Source organism: Xenopus laevis, chromosome 2L (assembly GCF_017654675.1).
Source record: "Xenopus laevis strain J_2021 chromosome 2L, Xenopus_laevis_v10.1, whole genome shotgun sequence".
NCBI lineage: Eukaryota > Metazoa > Chordata > Amphibia > Anura > Pipidae > Xenopus > Xenopus laevis.
In genome coordinates this window covers 79,486,306-79,504,190 of record NC_054373.1, presented here as the reverse complement: position 1 = coordinate 79,504,190, position 17,885 = coordinate 79,486,306, and the positions used below count along the sequence as shown (strand labels likewise).

The 17,885-nt window shown below is 36.2% G+C and overlaps 1 protein-coding gene across 5 annotated transcripts in view; it reads right to left on the bottom strand.

Annotated features, from left to right (window-relative positions):
* tbl1x.L (transducin beta like 1 X-linked L homeolog) overlaps window positions 1-17,885 on the bottom strand; it is a 173,939-nt gene that overhangs the window by 40,156 nt on the left and 115,898 nt on the right. For all 5 annotated transcript variants that reach the window (XM_018246614.2, XM_041582080.1, XM_041582081.1 and 2 more), the window contains one exon: window positions 3,980-4,087. In XM_018246614.2, the coding sequence (XP_018102103.1) occupies window positions 3,980-4,037 (58 nt within the window). In that variant the 5' untranslated portion in view covers window positions 4,038-4,087. The remainder of the gene's footprint in view (window positions 1-3,979; window positions 4,088-17,885) is intronic.

Below are 17,885 nucleotides of genomic sequence, written 5' to 3'. Positions count from 1 at the left end.
TTTACCAATGACTAACTTTTACAGCCATCTGAAAAAATATCTGATTGGTTGCCTTGGGTAACTTGCCCAGGTACAAATTTGCCCAAAGTTTATAAGTGACCCAGAGAGGTTTTTTCATGAATACAGACCTCACCATTCGTGAAAAATGATTTCCTTATCTGAAAACATATCAATATGTACCCCCTATATGGGGAATACATAATGCAACTTTGTATAATAGGTTTTGAAAACCATAAAATTCAGCATAGTAAGGACATAATTACCCAAAATACGCTCTCCCCTGACAACATATTCTTATTGTGTCATTACTAATTACTAATCAGTTTTAATGTCTGTTTTTCTTGCAAGTGGAAATGTCCAGGTTTGGTTATCCAAGTTTGGGGTATTATTAAAACATGTTTTCTTTTTCATAAACTGTTTATCAATTTGCATTTTAACCACAGACACAAAATAAGTTATTAATAGGCAAGTGAACCCCAAAATAAAAAAATGCCTAATAAAAGAAAACATAATTCTAAGCAACTTTTCAGTATACATTTATTAACATTTTTCAGTGCTTTTAAAGTTATTTGTAAAAAAATTGCTATTGAAAGCAGCATTTACTTAACTCCTGGTTGTTACTTTTTAAACAATGTTGCAAAAGTGTTAGTTCCCCAGCAGAGGTAGGTCTGTTAATCAGGTGGCTTGTTTTAGGGTGAAGATACACAGAGTTACTAGTAGCAGCTACTTGTTGTGGCTACAAAAATACCCTGCCATAGACAATACTGAGAATTGCCTCTGCTAAAACACAAGTAGTCTCTTAGCAAAGCCAATTATCACTATTGTCTATTTTATAGCTGTACCACCATATAGAACAAAGGCTGCCACAAACCAGACCTCAGTTGAAAAATTTTGTTTAAAAAAGTTTTATTAATCAAAAAATATTACATCTTATGTTACAAAAAGCCTGACGCTTTTCGTGCTCCTCCTGGGCACTTGAAGAAGAACTAAACCCCCAAAGTGAAAAGCCCCTTCCACTACCCTCCATAATGCCCCCTTTCTGCTTCTGCCTCGCACAGTGCTTTAATGAAAAATGTGCCCCTAATTGTAAAACTCACGTATCTGTGCAGAGTAGCACAGAGGAGCTCAAGGGTGCCATCTTCCGCATCTAGGTATTCTACTGGAAGGGAAGATATTGCTCCAAAAACTTTGTAAATGGGCGTAGAGAAGGAAGAGGATTCCAAAGATACCGAAGATGGCATCATTAAAGTCTGCTGTGCTACTCTGCACAGATACGTGCGTATCACAATTAGGGGCACATTTTTCACTAAATGCATAATGTGTGGCAGAAGCAGGCACTATGGAGAGTAATGGAACGGGCTTTTCACATTAGGGGGGTTTAGTTCTCCTTTAATCATAGGCTATTTTATAGCCGTGACAAGTGGCTGCTACTAGTAGCTCTGTGTGTCTTCCCTCTTACATTCTTTCAACAGTCTGAGCTGCCAGGACAGACAAACACTGCTTTCGAAAGCAATACATATACAAATTACTTAAACAACATAGAAAAATTGTAATGAATGTATATTGCAAATTTGCTTAGAAATATGTTTTCTCTTATTAGATAAAAGATAATTTTTTGGGTTGACATTCCCTTTCACCATTTTAAACACTGATATGTATTCGTTTAGGAAATGTCCTGACCTTGTGTCACGTGCAGCATGTAATATTTCAAAGTCACGGAACTAATATTGCACATTTTTGTGTTATGAAGTTACACCCCCCTTCCCTTCAAAAGAGGTGTTAAAAAAATGGAAAGGGAACCTGCTGGGGGCCATAAAAAGAAGGAGTGGTACAAAATTGTTTTATATAATTATAATTGTACAATACAGATATTGGTTCTAACGGCTGTTTTATTAGAGGAAACCAAAAAGGGTTTACTTAGACATACTGAAACTCATAGCTATACCACTGGTTCCTCAGTTGGGGACAAAAGGGTTTGATGTCCATAACTTTATGTGCCTCTTTTCCCTGGTGTCTTAAAGGGATACTGTCATGGGAAAACATGTTTTTTTCAAAACGCATCAGTTAATAGTGCGGATTCAGCAGACTTCTGCACTGAAATTTGTTTTTCAAAAGAGCAAACTGATTTTTTTATATTTTATTTTGAAATTAGTCATGTGACTTGTGCTCTGGTAAACTTCAGTCACTCTTTACTGCAAATTTGAGTGATATCACCCCCTCCTCCCAGCAGCCCGTCAGCAAGGTAACCAGATAGCAGCTCCCTGGTCGATCTATGAACAGCACTCAATATTATAAATTAGTGATGGGCGAATTTGCGCCGTTTCACTTCGCCGAAAAATTAGCGAAATTCGCGAAACTGCGAAAAATTCGTGAAACGGCGCCGGCGTCTCGTTTTTGACGCCGGCGCCCATTTTTTCGACGCCGGCGCCCATTTTTTCGACGCCGGCTCCCGTTTTTTCGCGGGCGTTTCGCGAATTTATTCGCTGGCGGCGAAATTCGCAGCGAATTCGCGCCTGGTGAATAAATTCGCCCATCACTATTAAAAATCCATGTCCCACTGCCACACCTTAAAGTTAAATTGAGAAGGACAAACAATAGCCTGGCAGAAAGCAGTTCCATAGTGGAGCACTGGCTCTTTCTGAAAGCACATGACCAGGCAAAATGACCTGAGATGGTGCCTACACACCAATACTACAACTAAAAAAAATACACTTATTGGTTCAAGAATTAAATATGGTAGAGTGAATTATTTGCAGTGTAAACCGTGTAATTTAAAAATAAAAAAAAACGACACCATGAAATCATGACAGAATCCCTTTGAACAACAGTGCATGTAGCCAAGAGAACATAAAAGTAGATCACATAAACAAATTAGCTTTGTACCTTGTCTTTTCCATGTGCGTCTGACTAAGCTCTGGATATATTTGCATGTGGATAGAACTGTGGGAGAACCCTACCCTAAACATGTATATGTGGAAAAAATAAATGTTATAAAATGTCATCCAAGACTACTACACGGCACCTGCTCATAACAGGATTGTAATTGCAGTAGAAGAAAAGCAGCAACTGGACCAGCAATGAGAACCATTTAGATGTCACTGGTGGCATCCAGAACATACTAATAATGGGTGGCTGCATCTTTCCTGGGATCACTGACACAAAGGTGGTCAAAATTACATTTAATGGTAAATAATGACTAGTTGGAATTAACCCAGCTTGAGATTTACAGTATGTTATGGTGAAACATTCTTCCTTTATGCATAGCACAGTCAGAGGTAAGTTGTATATTTCCTATTATAGGACAATGACATTTTAGGAGCATATTTCTCAAACATAAAACCTAAGACTGAGCTAATCATATTTGTCTCTGTTCAAAAGCAACTTTCCACCAACAGTTAAAGGAATTAAATTGTGCACTCTAGACGGAAGACACAAGAACAATGCTGTTTGTACTTCCAGAACTTGGTTCAAATGGAGTAGTGACTGGAACAACAATATTTGAATTCTTATTTCTCAGCCTCCCACTGTTTCATAGTTGCCGCCTATGTGTAAAGTTCCAGAAATTGTTCTTTGTTCACACTCCTGTGCTTCCTTGAATTTCTATCATATTAACAGTAATTTATTTTAAAAGGGGGAAAAAAATCACACTAAAATACATCAATGTCAATAAATATATAAAAGTCAACAAAGTTGATCTCAGCCTGCCATAAGAGTTTGCTAAATCCACATGCAACTTGTCTTCTTGTACAGCAAAAACTGTTATGCCTTAGTACAATGTTTGACTAATGAATAAACTTAAAGAGCATTAGAGTGCATCTGAAAACTGATATTTCAGCTACTTTCACAGCCTTCTGCAAAACCCTAAAGATCTGCAAGAGAAATTTATGGTCACTCTCTCTATAAAGGTATAAGCTTTGGAAGGCCTTAGAGGCTGCAGTTTACAGAATTAGAAACAAATGATTAAAACAGCATAATTTACCTGATTCCTGGAGATATCGATACACCAAGAAATTAACTTCGTCACTAGTTATGCTCATCTTAGCCCCACCTAAAAATGATGAGGTCAGTCAGAAGCAAGAGCTCTGCCCTGTGAAAGAAAACGAAAAAGATAAATTTTAGTCTTAACTTGAGTTCCTGCTGATTCCATTACTTTTGGTTTGCTGCACTGTATAATAAACAGGATTTCTGTGGACCTTTCTTAAAGGTATCGGATCTGTTATCTGGAATAATTTGTTTAATTTGGCATTTGCCACTAAGCAACATTTAAATATCAAAAAAAAATATGATTTGTTTTGCCATCAATATAGATTTATGCTAAGGATCATTGGGTACAAAGCAATGCAGTTATTTAGATCTTAATGGAGAACAGGTTATATTTACATTAAAAGAGGCATCTTTAAATTATATTTTATTTCACACTGTTATTATCACAGCAGAACACCCAAGTTATTTCAATTGTATATATCCTTCCTTAAGTACTATGAACAAATTTCAAATGAAAAAAATATGAGACGATATTTTGGTTTGGGATATTGGCTTTTTGGATTTGATTTATGGAACTTTAAGCCTTTAACACAATTCATTGTTTATTGCTTTCTTTTCAAGGTAAAGAAAGTAATCGCAATACTCTGAACTCTTGGTGACAGTTTCCCATTATAGTGTGCTGGAAACATGCTACCTATTGCACATAAAAGTACTGTAAGTCTCACTAGAAAACTAGGACATCCAGGCTCTATTGAAATATTCATTTAGTTCTTGCTTCTATTGGCCACAGGCACTATGATTCAGGGGTTGATCATGCTGTATATGTGTAACAGGACCACTAAACAGTTTAGATCAAATTAAATATCTTATTCTATGTACCAATACCCCAACAAGAATCCCTCATAGCTATATATTAGTTATGCCAAAGGTGAAACCAAGATAAATCAATCAACATTGTTAGGAAAGATTTGCTCCAATTAAAAACTCATCCAGAAGGGACTTTAAACACAGCAAGACATATATGACTCATATGGCACCATATCACTCCATTTTATAGCTTTTGGTGCTTAAATCAATGTTTCAACATGTTGTACCATGGTTTGCCATGGCAATGTCAGGACAAAGTTTGCTCTATCAAAATAGGAATCCATTTTCATGTATCTGAGAAGTATGCAATGAATGATGTTCATTCACAAGACTAGTGGTTTATACAGGTATGGGATCCATTATCTGGAAACCAGTTATCCAGAACGGCTGTCTCCCAAAGGAAAAGTATTTCCTTTTTCTCTGTAATAATAAGACAGTACCCTGTACTTGATCCAACTAAGATATAATTAATCCTTATTGGAAGCAAAATCAGCCTACTGGGTTTATTTAATGTATACATTTTTTTTTTAGTAGGCTTAAGGTGTGGAGATTCAAATTATGAAAAGATCCATTATCCAGAAAACCCCAGAAGCCAAGCATTCTGAATAACAGGTCCTATACAAGTATAAACAGAAGGAAGGAGGTGGTGAAGCTTTGGTTTTGTTCATGCCTCCATTATGTTAGAGGAACCCTGTGTATCACAGTCTGGTAGACCAATATAAGTTTTATGATTTTATGTTAGTTATATTCTGCTCTATTTCTAGCAGCATGTTGGAGTGGCTCATGTTTCCTGATCCCATCTATCGTTCAGAGAAAGTGTAGCAGCCGGATGGCTCTTAATTTATCCCAATATGTGCAGATGGCTCTTGGAATCAGGCATATTTACACATTTAATTCCAAAATTCAGTAAATAGAAATAGAATAGAATTTCGATGTAATTTGGGCAATACATTCAGGAAATTATAAATGTTATCACCAAACTCACAAATGTTTGGGTAAAAATATATATTGTTATTCAAGAAAATAAATATTCTCAATTCTCAGACTGCAAGCTTGGTCAGACAGTAAGGTGACAATAAAAACCATGCCTCCCCATGATCACAGCTACATGCTTTATCCTTTAGCTCTGAGAACAGCACTGATCATTTGCAAATTATTTGAGAGGTTGTTTTTTGTAATTGCCAGCCTTCATTACACACTTATCAATTCATTGTGATCTGATCCCGGTGCCTTTATGTGCAGCTAACAAAAGGGAAATTGAATAACAAACACTAAAACAAACGAGTTCTCTTTTTCTAAATTCAGCGTGGCAGTGTAGCTCACAAATCCCTGCTAAAAAGTGTTCAGTAACAGCCAGCACCAGGGTCGTTAAAGCCCTTAGTGGCATCTTATCATTAGCACATCATCTAATTAAAAATGCACAAGTGGAAGAAACTGCAGAAGAGCAAGAAACAGCAATGATTTCATCGTAGCTAATAGAACAAAGCCCTTCATTTTTAATTATAAAAACGGAAAGAAATGATTCAGGAAGATTTGACAGGCCGGACCCTGGACACCACTGTAACAAAACATCACAACACTTGTTTTGAACAAAATGTTATTAAAATTTTCCTCTACCTCTGAAACAGGCACTATACTGTTAGTATAATCCTTTAAATAGGTTTCCAGATAATGGATCCCATACCTGTGTACAAAATTGCATTAAACCTCGAAAAGGTTGCATCCAATTGTTTCTATTGGTTACTTGACTAAAGCGAAAATGCTAAAAAAAAGTATTTTTTGCTATTTTCAGAAATAACTATAACTATGTTTGCTATTTAAATGCAGCATGGAGTTCTTTGTGGGATGATTTTATCTAGCGGATTGAAGCTGATGGAGAGATCATTTGTTAGCATTTCATTGCTACCCACCGAGATAGTATTGTATTGTTGTGCCATTAGCTAGCTGCCTTCTCTTATATCTTTTGACCTGGTAACACAGAACAATGTGACATAAACCATGGCAACTAGTAAGTGAGATGCAGGAATTCTTACAGTGTGACACCATATAGCAAAGCAGAATGGCTTAATATAGTATTTCTAACAGTGGTTGATAAGAAAGAATTTTTATTTGAAGCCGAAAAAAAATGAGTACATTCTATAATGTACACAGGCAGGTTATTTTACTGCCAACTCTCTTTGAAATGAAAAAAACCCCCATCTTTATAAAAAGCTAAAGACAAAATAATAACAGATAACAAAGCTTATTGCTGTGACTTTATGACAAATGCTCATTTCAGAGAGTATTTTTCTCTGCAATCTGAATTTTTTCAACCTGCAGATATATTTTGACGCAGCCAATTTCAGACACTATTATGAAAGGTTAGCTTGCTAAGGTATTCGATTCAGTTTGATATTGGACTTTTTTCTTAGATTGAAGGTGTTGCTAGTGAAGAATCTCTCTGTTCTATCAAAATAATTCATATCTATATACATTTCCTTGGGTATAGGTATGTTATCCAGAATGCTCAGTACTTGGGAGTTTCCAGATAAGGAATCTTTCTATCATTTGCATCACCACACCTTAAGCATTAAATAAACCCAATAGGCTGGTTTTGCTTCCAGTTCTGGATAGAAGGTTTCTGGATAACAGGTCCCATAATTGTACTTCAATTTAACTCCAAATCCCAAACTCCAATTGCAAATATAAATTTATATTTAAAAATAAGACATTTTAGGAAGAAGTAATTAAAGTAATTTGAAAGATATTAGTAGCTTTTTACTACGTATAATGGATCTCATACCTGTATATTGGAACCCCGCTTTTACATGTTCCCTGTGCCCAAAAAAAGCTATGTAAAAACCGTGAAGGAAAGAACACTGCTTACATTCACTGTATCTAGAAATAAAGATGTTATGTCTGGAAAAACTTACTATGAGTATATGTAAAAGCAGGCTCCACTGTACCCTATGTTTACATGTGTATGTGTATGCTACAGGAAAAAACATATGACCCATAAGCTGGGAAAGTTGTTACGTCACAATTCAAAATTCTGCATTGTTTTATTGGGTAGGGTGGTGATACAAATTTTATACTATAAAGAATATTAAAATACATCAGTGATGGTAACTGCACACTGTAACAATTGTTCTGTATATAGGTCACTTTTCTGATTATGCTACTTGATCAAGTGATCAGAATATTATAAAAACCAAGTATATTATAGCATGTGCTCTGTGAGGTTATAACATAATTATATATATATATATATATATATATATATATATATATATATATATATATATATATATATATATATATATATACACACACATAATATTGCTATTTTGTATTACTTATCTTTTATTCAGGCCCTCATGTTCATCTCCTGTCCTCTTATTTAAACTACTGGCTGGTTCTAATGGTAAATTGGATCCTAGCAGTGATGGGCGAATCTAACCCGTTTTAATTTGATGAAAATTTGCGAAAATGCATATGCATTAAGTCAATGGAGGATATTCCCCAAACAATACAACTTGGTCTTTTTTTTGCTATGAAACCTATCAAAAAATTCACAAGACCATAGCAATCTGCTGAAAACCAGGAAACATGATTTGGGTTTTCTAAAGGGGAGCACAACAGTAGGATCCTTCTAAGCCTTGGGGGTGGGGTGCTTTCAAGCCTTGCTCCACTGACCTCGGTCTGGGGTTTTCCAGATAAGGGGTGTTTCAGTAACTTGGATCCCCATACTTTAATTCTACAAAAATAATTGAAACATCAAATTAACCTAAAAGGGTTGTTTTTCCTCAAATAAAGATTCATTGGGGTATATTTATGAAATAGTAAAGTCTGAGATCGTCACAGTCCACTAGAGTGAAATACCACCACTTTACATTTATTTCTATGCCATTTTGAAAGGTGTACTTATCAAAGGGTGAATTTTCACTTTCACCCATTGATAAATACTCTTTTAAAAATCCTATAGAAATGAATGGAGAGTGGCTGTATTTCACCCAAGGACTGTGGCGATATCAGACTTCACTATTTGATAAATATACCCCATTGTTTCTTAGGGGCAGATTCACGAAAGGGTGACTTGTCACCAGGTGCCGATTCGCACACTTTGCACCTCTTCGCCAGGTGCAAATTCGTTACTATGGTAATTCACTAAATTGTGAGGTTGCGTCATGGGTGATGAACACTGGCGACTTTTCGTTAGCGATACTTCTTCAGTGAAAAATTTCATATCGAACATTCACTAGCGTTCGTTTTACCTAGCGAAAATTCGCTAGTAATCTTATGCTTAGGTCAATTTGACTAGGGGAGGTGCATAAAAGTCATATACACGTCTTTTTTAGAGATGTTGGTGTAAATGCTTGAAGTGGCCATGTTGAATTACAGATGTCCAAGGGAGCTTAATAAAGACATAAAAGCTCCTGTAATGCCCAAGATATGAGCCCACTCTAAAATATATGTGGCATGCCTCTCAAATGTGTTAAAAAAAATCTTTAATAGTTCGGACTTTTGAAGGCAATCCCGCTTTAGAAATAGAAAAGTCGCCTGCGTTTTTTACACTAGGACTTTCTGTTTTTTTACACTATGACTTTTCCGTACAGGATATGATGTCGCTGACATCAGATTGAGGAAGATTTAGCTTCATTTCAGCAGTTTGCAGGTCTGAGGTGGCCAAGGAAACTCTGGTAAAAGAGGTAACTTTCATTAAAATCCGCAATTTAGTGAATTTGCGGAGCAACCACCATTCGACATAGTGAAAAGTCGCCTGGCGACAGTCTCTTTTGCTAGCGAATTGTCGTCTCTGCCTGTTAGTGAATTGTGATGTGATTTCTGGCGAAAAGTCACTAGCGTTAACCACTTTGCCCTTTAGTAAATCTGCCTCTTAGTTAGGATCAATTACAAGCACTGTTTTATTATTACAGAGAATAATCGGAATAATTTGATTAAAATAGAGTCTACGGGATTCGTATGAAGAAAGTAGGAGCTGCACACATCAATTAGCTTTGTGGGTGCTTCAATATTTTGGGGGGAGGTCTCCATCTCCCTTTTCAGGGGAAGGGAGGTGGAGATCCCCCAAAATGCTGAATTGGTTATGACTCAAAAAGTGAGTTAAGGTAATTGAGCTGTGTAGCGCCTAATTTCTTCATATATTCCTGATTGAGACATAAGCCAGGCTTCCAGGGAGCAGCACATCTGATAAGTATACACAAACTAGTGTGGAGAATGTGGTTGGGTTCATAAAGACAGTCTATGGGATATGACATTCCCGTAATTTGGAGCTAAGAACTATGAAACATGATTTGGGTTTTCTAAAGGGGAGAACAATAGGACCAAACAGCCCATCCATGGGAACATTGTGTTGGGGTCCTTCTAAAACTTGTTCCACAACTGGAGGTGCCTCTACTCTGCAGGATCATGGCTATCTGAAAGTACTGTATATGAATATGAAAAAGACCAGACAATTTTCTGTATTTGCTGCCAACTTATATAGAAGTGCTAATAAAAATGTTTTAGAGGTCACTGAATAATAAAGAGTCAAAATAGGCACACTACAGAGACCTTCTGCAGTAGATTCATCATTGAATACCAAGTGTAGATTTAGCCTACAGTAACAACTCTTAGCATGCTCTATTCCACCACAGTTAACATGATGTGCTGGTTTTAAAAAAGAAGAACATGAACAGAGCACAGACAGGGACATAAACATTTAATTTATTCTCCTATTTTCCAGCTGTTTATTTGCTAATTAATGGAAGGGCTATGCTTCATCACTCCATTGACACCCCTGATTGTGTGCAACTCCCTTTTCCCATGTTCTGCTGGCAAGCAAAGAAATGCATTAAAAAAAAAACATTTTCCTTGCTAGAGCTGCCTTAGCCATTCATTAGGAGGTGATAATGCAGTTTTGGTGGTTTCCTTTTATTCATTTGTTTCTGTGCAGGTTGAGATATAGTTTGATGTTAAAGATGCAATCATATATTTTTTAATCTAAATGAATGTTAAATCTGTGTTCTTAAGCATCATTATACAATGTGACCCTGGTAACACACTCTTCTGGTAGAGGAGACATGTTCCAGTGAAGGGATGTGAGAACAGGGGATACATAAGCAAGGAATAACCAGATGAAGGCTAGACCTATATTATGTTGTGCAGCAGTAGCTTAACATTGCCATAGAAGGGACATAATGGATATAGTACCCCATATAGTGGAGATAGTACCCCAATAGGTGATCTACCAGAAATTAAATGAGTTGGTACAGTGGTTAGACTTAGAACTGGGTCATAGCTTTGATTCCACCCAGGTGCTTTGTGTGTGTCCCCCAGTGGCCTCATTATCTCCAAGGGCTGAAAGAGCAGCTATGTGACAGCCTGGCCTCTAAGTGCAGTGCTGGACATTACAGGTCAGCAAACGCTTGAAGAATGCAGTTTGGATGCCCCTGTGGTGTATGCTAAAAACTTCTAACTATTAAACAATTATTGTTTCCAGCTGGTATTCAGCCTTTAGTATAAGTGCTCATTCAGAGGTGAATTTTATTTTTACATACACATGATCCATAATCCGTACACCCATTATCCAGAAGGCCCAAATTACTGGGAAGGTCATCTCCCATATAATTCTAATTTTTAAAAATGATTTTCTTTTTAATAACTTACCCTGTACTTGATTCCAACTAAGATATAATTAATCCTAATTGGAGGCAAAACAATCCTGCTGGGTTTATTTATTGTTTCAATGATTAATTAGTAGATTAATCATTTAATCTACTAATTAATTTGTGCAGCAGTAGTCTGTTAGCATTAGAAGCTGTAACTGATAAGTTGAGAAGGGACAGTCAGATTGACTAAACAGTCAGGTTTAGAAACTTCAAGTAATAATTACATACAAAGCAGACCTATCAGGGAAAAAACGATCAATATGACCTATAGGTGACTTTTCATGTAGATTAATATTTTGAAATAAATACATTTTTAGTGTCAGTATCACTTTAAGTTAAGATCTAAATTATGGAAATACAACTTATCCAGAAGGCCCCAGGTTCCGAGCATTCTGGATAATAGATCCCATACCTGTACTGAAAACATTTTCTGCCAGTTATATTGTTTCTTTTGTGCAAATTTTGTCTCTATATTGTTTAATGCATCTGGTCAGTCCAGAAGGATGGATAGCTGGTTACTACTACTACAGCATGGGTAGACTGAGCACATATAACATGTCTTCTGTTTTTTTGTCTCCATTGCCATCTCGGCCTAACCCTAAAACATGCTCTAATGTAATTCCTGTTCACACAGCAGCAGAACACATTATATTACGGGTTATATACTTATAAACTGTGCTTATAGGAGATAAGAAAACGTAAGTACTTTAGCATAATATATTATATGGCAGGTAGCTTATACTTTTTGTTCTGGCTCTATAACCTAAATTTTTAACACTAGAGCTGTGAAAATAGTTATTCCTGTTCTAAAAGGTGAGCAGACATGTCCTGGGATCATGCTGAAAGGCTGTATTTCCATCTGGTTTGCTTATTCTCAGGGGAAGAAGCCTGAGCTAAGCACTGAGCTGCTGACTCAGCAGGGTAATGAGCAGTGAGCATGGCTGTTGGAGGTTGTAAATAGCTCATCAGCAATTGCTTACTACTAAAAATCAGATCTGTCCAATGTACTAGCAGTTTCTATTGCTCTCTTAAATGAGTGTATTTTATTTCTAGGAAAACGTTTCATTCTAATGGGAAAACTAACTAGCCAAGAAGATTTTTTAAACAAGGATGTCTCTGTGTATTGGTTACTCCATTTTATTTAAAATAAGGTTACCAGATCACTTGCCGATTCAGGGACACTTCTAATAAATGTTGCACTCATTGTATCATTCTAAATCAATTGTTTATGATTTTGCACATGCTCTGTTAACATACATTTAAAACATTAAATTAAGCACAATAGGTAACCATAATCAGAAAAAACGAGCGAATTTCGAAAAATGGCAAAAAGTTCTCGAAACTCGAATTTTGAGCCAGCATTAAAAATATTTTAACACCGGCAACAATTCTGATGCGCATTAAAGTCAATGGTCGCCTATTCTTTGCCACCGTGTTGGAATTGTCACCGGCGACAAAATATTTAGCAAATGTATTATTATTTCGCACCTGGCGAATAAATTTGCCCATCACTAACCGGAATGCCTAATTCTTGCCTAGATATACTGTGCCTGCCCACTAGGACTTGCCTGTTGTAATATAGTGAATATAAAACCAATGTTTCAGTTTTTTTACTATCTGTATTTCATGCTTCTAGTTACTGAGTTAAATGCTATTGTTACTGAAGGCCATGTGTTTTTTTTATTGATTTGACATTTAACTGGACATTATCAGTGCCATTATTAATAATCTTGGGTATATTTGGGGTGCAACAAAGTATTATTAGGGATGAAAGAGTGTGTTCATAAGAGAAATATTTATTATTGTTACAGGTATAGGACCTGTTATCCAGAATACTGGGGGTTTCCAGATACCAGGTATTTCTGTAATTTGGATCATGATGCCTTTAGTCTACCAAAAATCATTAAAACATTAATTAAACCCAATAGGATTGTTATGCCTCTAGTAAGCATCAATTATACAGTATATCGGTTCAGATCAAGTAAAAGGTACGGTTTTATTATTATTTATTATTATTATTGATTAATTCCATGTTTTGGAGCTTTCTGGTATATTATAACACAGACATTCAGACAGATACAGGGGTTTAAGCTTGTGGGATCCACAACAGACACCTTCTTCTTTTTAAGGCAGTTTATTTACACACAGGGGTGACCATTTCAGGATACAAAACATAAATTATAAAAATAACTCCTGTCCACTGGGAGCTACCTTCACACATTTCATATTTTCCCTCACTAACCTTGGCCCCTTATGGACTAACAGTATTGTGGTCACCCCTGTGAATGGCTCAATACTTGTTGGCATTTTTAAGCAATAACCCTTGACTACAACACCTTTCTCTGTGCAAACCTTGTAATACTCAGCAAGAGATTTTGAATGAAAACACTTGAAAGTACTTAAAACAGCAAAAGCTTTTTACTCATATAATTTAGAGAGTACAGGTAGTATACAGTATGTTTCGCTATGTGAATATTCAAAATGATTCCCATATAAAGAGGGTCCTCTTTTGCCGTGCTGTACAGCCAATAAAATAACTTTCTGTCCGAATTTATTTACATTGTGCTGTACTACATAGCTTTACAGGGGTTTCCATCCTGTAGTCATATAGAGCCATCAAAGTCAACCCGTACCTGACCCTACTCGCCCACTCCCAACCCACGCCCAACTTAACCCAGCAAGGCACTTTCATTTATTGACCCTTGCCCATCCCATCTCTGTTGTCATGAAGGGGCTGGTGCAAACGATTGTGCACCTATAAATATAGACTGCCATAGTTGGAAGGTTGCAGGCAGGGAGTACAGGAGGGAAAGCTCAGGCCAAACTGCAAATTCTATGCAAGTGTCAGCCCGAACCGCAATCTGTGGGTATTGGGCCTACCCGCACATTATTACAGAGCAGGGGTAGTAGTATATTATATTATATTATACTTACATGCATGTAAAACCCTTTTAGTTTTGGTGTTACTAGTCTTTTCCTCCTTTAGTTATCTGGTTTGCAACTTTGTTTCAGAATTTAGAGACAGGAGTGCAGAGAATATAAACAGTCAGACTTATATTACTTTTAACAGCAGGTACACTTTCAAACCCAATATTACTTGCTTGCTCTCTTCCTACATACCTGCAAATGAAACTTCTAGATACTAGACTAAAAAGCCTGCAGCTCATACAAAAAAAATCAGCTGTCAGCTTAAAAATAAAACTATTCTCTTCTAGTTATATAACACCTCTAATCCTCTCACTCCGCTGCTCTCTGTTAATACTGGCATCTATTTTAGGATTGGCCTGTGGGCAAATGAAGCAATGCAGTACACTGTCACTTGCTTAACAGAAGTAACTGTCCATGGAATACGCTTATCTAAATAAACAAATTTACTTAAATACCACTACAAAATCAATCCCTAAATATTCTGATCATTTGTCCTATATCCAGATAACTAAATGGTATGAATTATGGCTGCATGACTAAACCTCACTCATCTTGTCATTTGACCTTTGGCTTTTTATGGCTGTATTCCCTATGAAAAACTTGCCTCAGTAAGCTAATGAACCCCCAAAACATGCTATATATTTAAGGGGTTATTTATCAAAATCTGAATTTATCACAGGATTTTCTGAAATATAATATGGGCATCCGCACAGGTTATTTCCCCTTATCTATCAATCCATTTTCCCAAAAGTTTCCTGTGCGGGTAAAAACTCAGAAAAATCATGAATAATTCAGACTGTATGAATTTTTTGGATTTTCCACATTAAAACTAGATTTTTCCGGATTTTTGCCTGAAAATCACAAAATTTTCGGATTATTGCACGAATCCCAGTGCAGATCAGGATATCTTCGGCACTTCTCCGATTGACTTATATACAACCTTGGCAGGTCTGAGATGCCAGATTTTCAGATTCTGACTTTTTCCATTCTCGGGGTATAATAAATCCCAAAAAATTTGAGTTTTTATTTCCAGTAAAAATTCGGATTTTATTGTAAAAAACACACATTTTTCTAGTTTTCAACATTCAGATTTAATGAATAACCCCCTTAGTCTTACTTTCTCCCAGATGCAGCCTAAGAGATAAGAAAAATGATTCAGCAAGTTTCATAAATGGGAATTTGGGGCTTCTACACATGGAATTCAAATCAATCAAAACACATAGCTGAAAAGAATTTCACTGCATATTGAGAAATGTTCTGAGAAGCATTGTGTAGAGAGCCAAAAGTACATTCATACATATAGATAGCACAAAAATAGAACAGGCTCGCGGCACTCTTGGCTTCTCATATTTGCTTGTTATGATTCTCCTTCACAACAGTAAGCAGGAAAAAAACAAATGGTTTAACAGTGGTTAACTGCAATTATGTTAAATGGCGACGAAGCACAAAAAATTGCAGAGTTCCATTACATTTTAAAAGGGGATACATTTTTTTTAAAAAAAATGAATATCTAAGTTCCTAGCAGAAAATGAAAAAACTTTGTATTGTTTGTTTGCTAAAAAATTTGGTATATACAGGAATGTGATCTGTTATCTAGAAACCTGTTATTCAGAAAGCAACGAATTATAGAAAGTTTGTCTCCCAAAAAAGTGATTTCCTTTTTCTCTGTAATAATAAAACAGTTCCTCCATTTTAATCAAATAATTCAAACTTTTAAAAATGATTTCCTTTTTATCTGTAATAATAAAACATTACTTTGTACATGATCCTAGCTAAGATAAAATGAATCGTTATCGGGGGCAAAACAATTCCTTTGGATTTAATTTATGGTTAAATTATCTTTTAGAAGATTTAAGGTATGGGGATTCATACCAGAAACAAGCAGGTCTAGAGCCTCCTGCATAACAGGTTCCATACCTATATGTATGTATGTATATATATATATATATATATATATATATATATATATATATATATATATATATATATATATATATATATATATATATATATATACATACACACACACACATACATATATACATACATATATACAATCATATGAAAAAGCCTGCATAAACAAAAAAGATGACAGTGGTATGTCTTTCATTTCCCAGGAACATCTGAGAACTGGGGTGTTTTCTGAACAAGGATTTTTAGTGAAGCAATATTCAGTTGTATGAAATTAAATCAAATGTAAAAACAGGCTGTGCAAAAATTTGGGTACCCTTGTAAATTTGCTATTTTGAATGCATGTAACTGTTCAATACCAATTACTGGCAACACCAAATTGATTGGATTAGTTTGTTAAGCCTTGAACTTCATAGGCAGGTGTGTCCAATCATAAGAAAATGTATTTAAGTTGTACTTCCGTTTGACTCTGAAGAGTGACAGCATGGGATCCTCAAAGCAACTCTCAAAAGATCTGAAAACAAATATTGTTCAGTATCATGGTTTAGGGGTAGGCTACAAAAAGCTATCTCAGAGGTTTAAACTGTCAGTTTCAAATGTAAGGAATGTAATCAGGAAATGGAAGGCCACAGGCACAGTTGCTGTAAAACCCAGGTCAGTGGCATATCTGGAGGATTGTGAGAATGGTTACAGACAACCCAAAGGTCACCTCCAAAGACCTGCATGAACATCTTGCTGCAGATGGTGTATTTGTACATCATTCTACAATTCAGCGAAATTTGCACAAAGAATATCTTTTAAATATACCCCTTTGCAAAAAAAAATAAAAAAATAAAAGAAGAAAAAAAAAAAAAAAAAAAAAGAATATCTTTATGGCAGGGTGATGAGAAAGAAGCCCTTTCTGCACACAGGCCACAAACAGAGACCCAAATTCACTAAGCGCCGAAGCGCCTAACGCTAGTGTCAATTCGCTAGCGTTGGGCATTTTCGTTACTTCGCAAATTCACTAACGAACGCTGGCTTAGATTCGCTAGTGTTACTTCGCACCCTTACGCCTGGCGAATTTTTGCTACGGACGTAACTACGCAAATTCACTAATGCGCGCAGTGTACTGAACGCTACCTTTTACGCTAGACTTCCTTCGCCACCTCAGACCAGGCAAGCGCAATAGAGTAGATAGGGATTGCTTAAAAAAAAGGTCAAATTTTTTCTAAGTCCCAAAAAACGCTGGCGTTTTTTCTATATTATGGATGATAGGCTGAAAAAGATATAAATTTTTTTTGGGGCTCCCCTCCTTCCCCCCTACATTTCCTAACTCATGGCAACTTAACTATACAGTGGGCACATGTGTAGGACAAAAAAAAAATTTATTTCATGTTTTGAAGGTTTCCCAGGCATTTGTAGTGATTCTACGTATTCCTCCATTGAAATTTGAATTTGGCACCGTATGCAAATTAACCATTGCTAGCGTAACTTCACTTAGCGAAATCAACCCTAGTGCAACTTCGCAACCTTACGCTACCCCTGTGTGCAGCTTCGGATTTT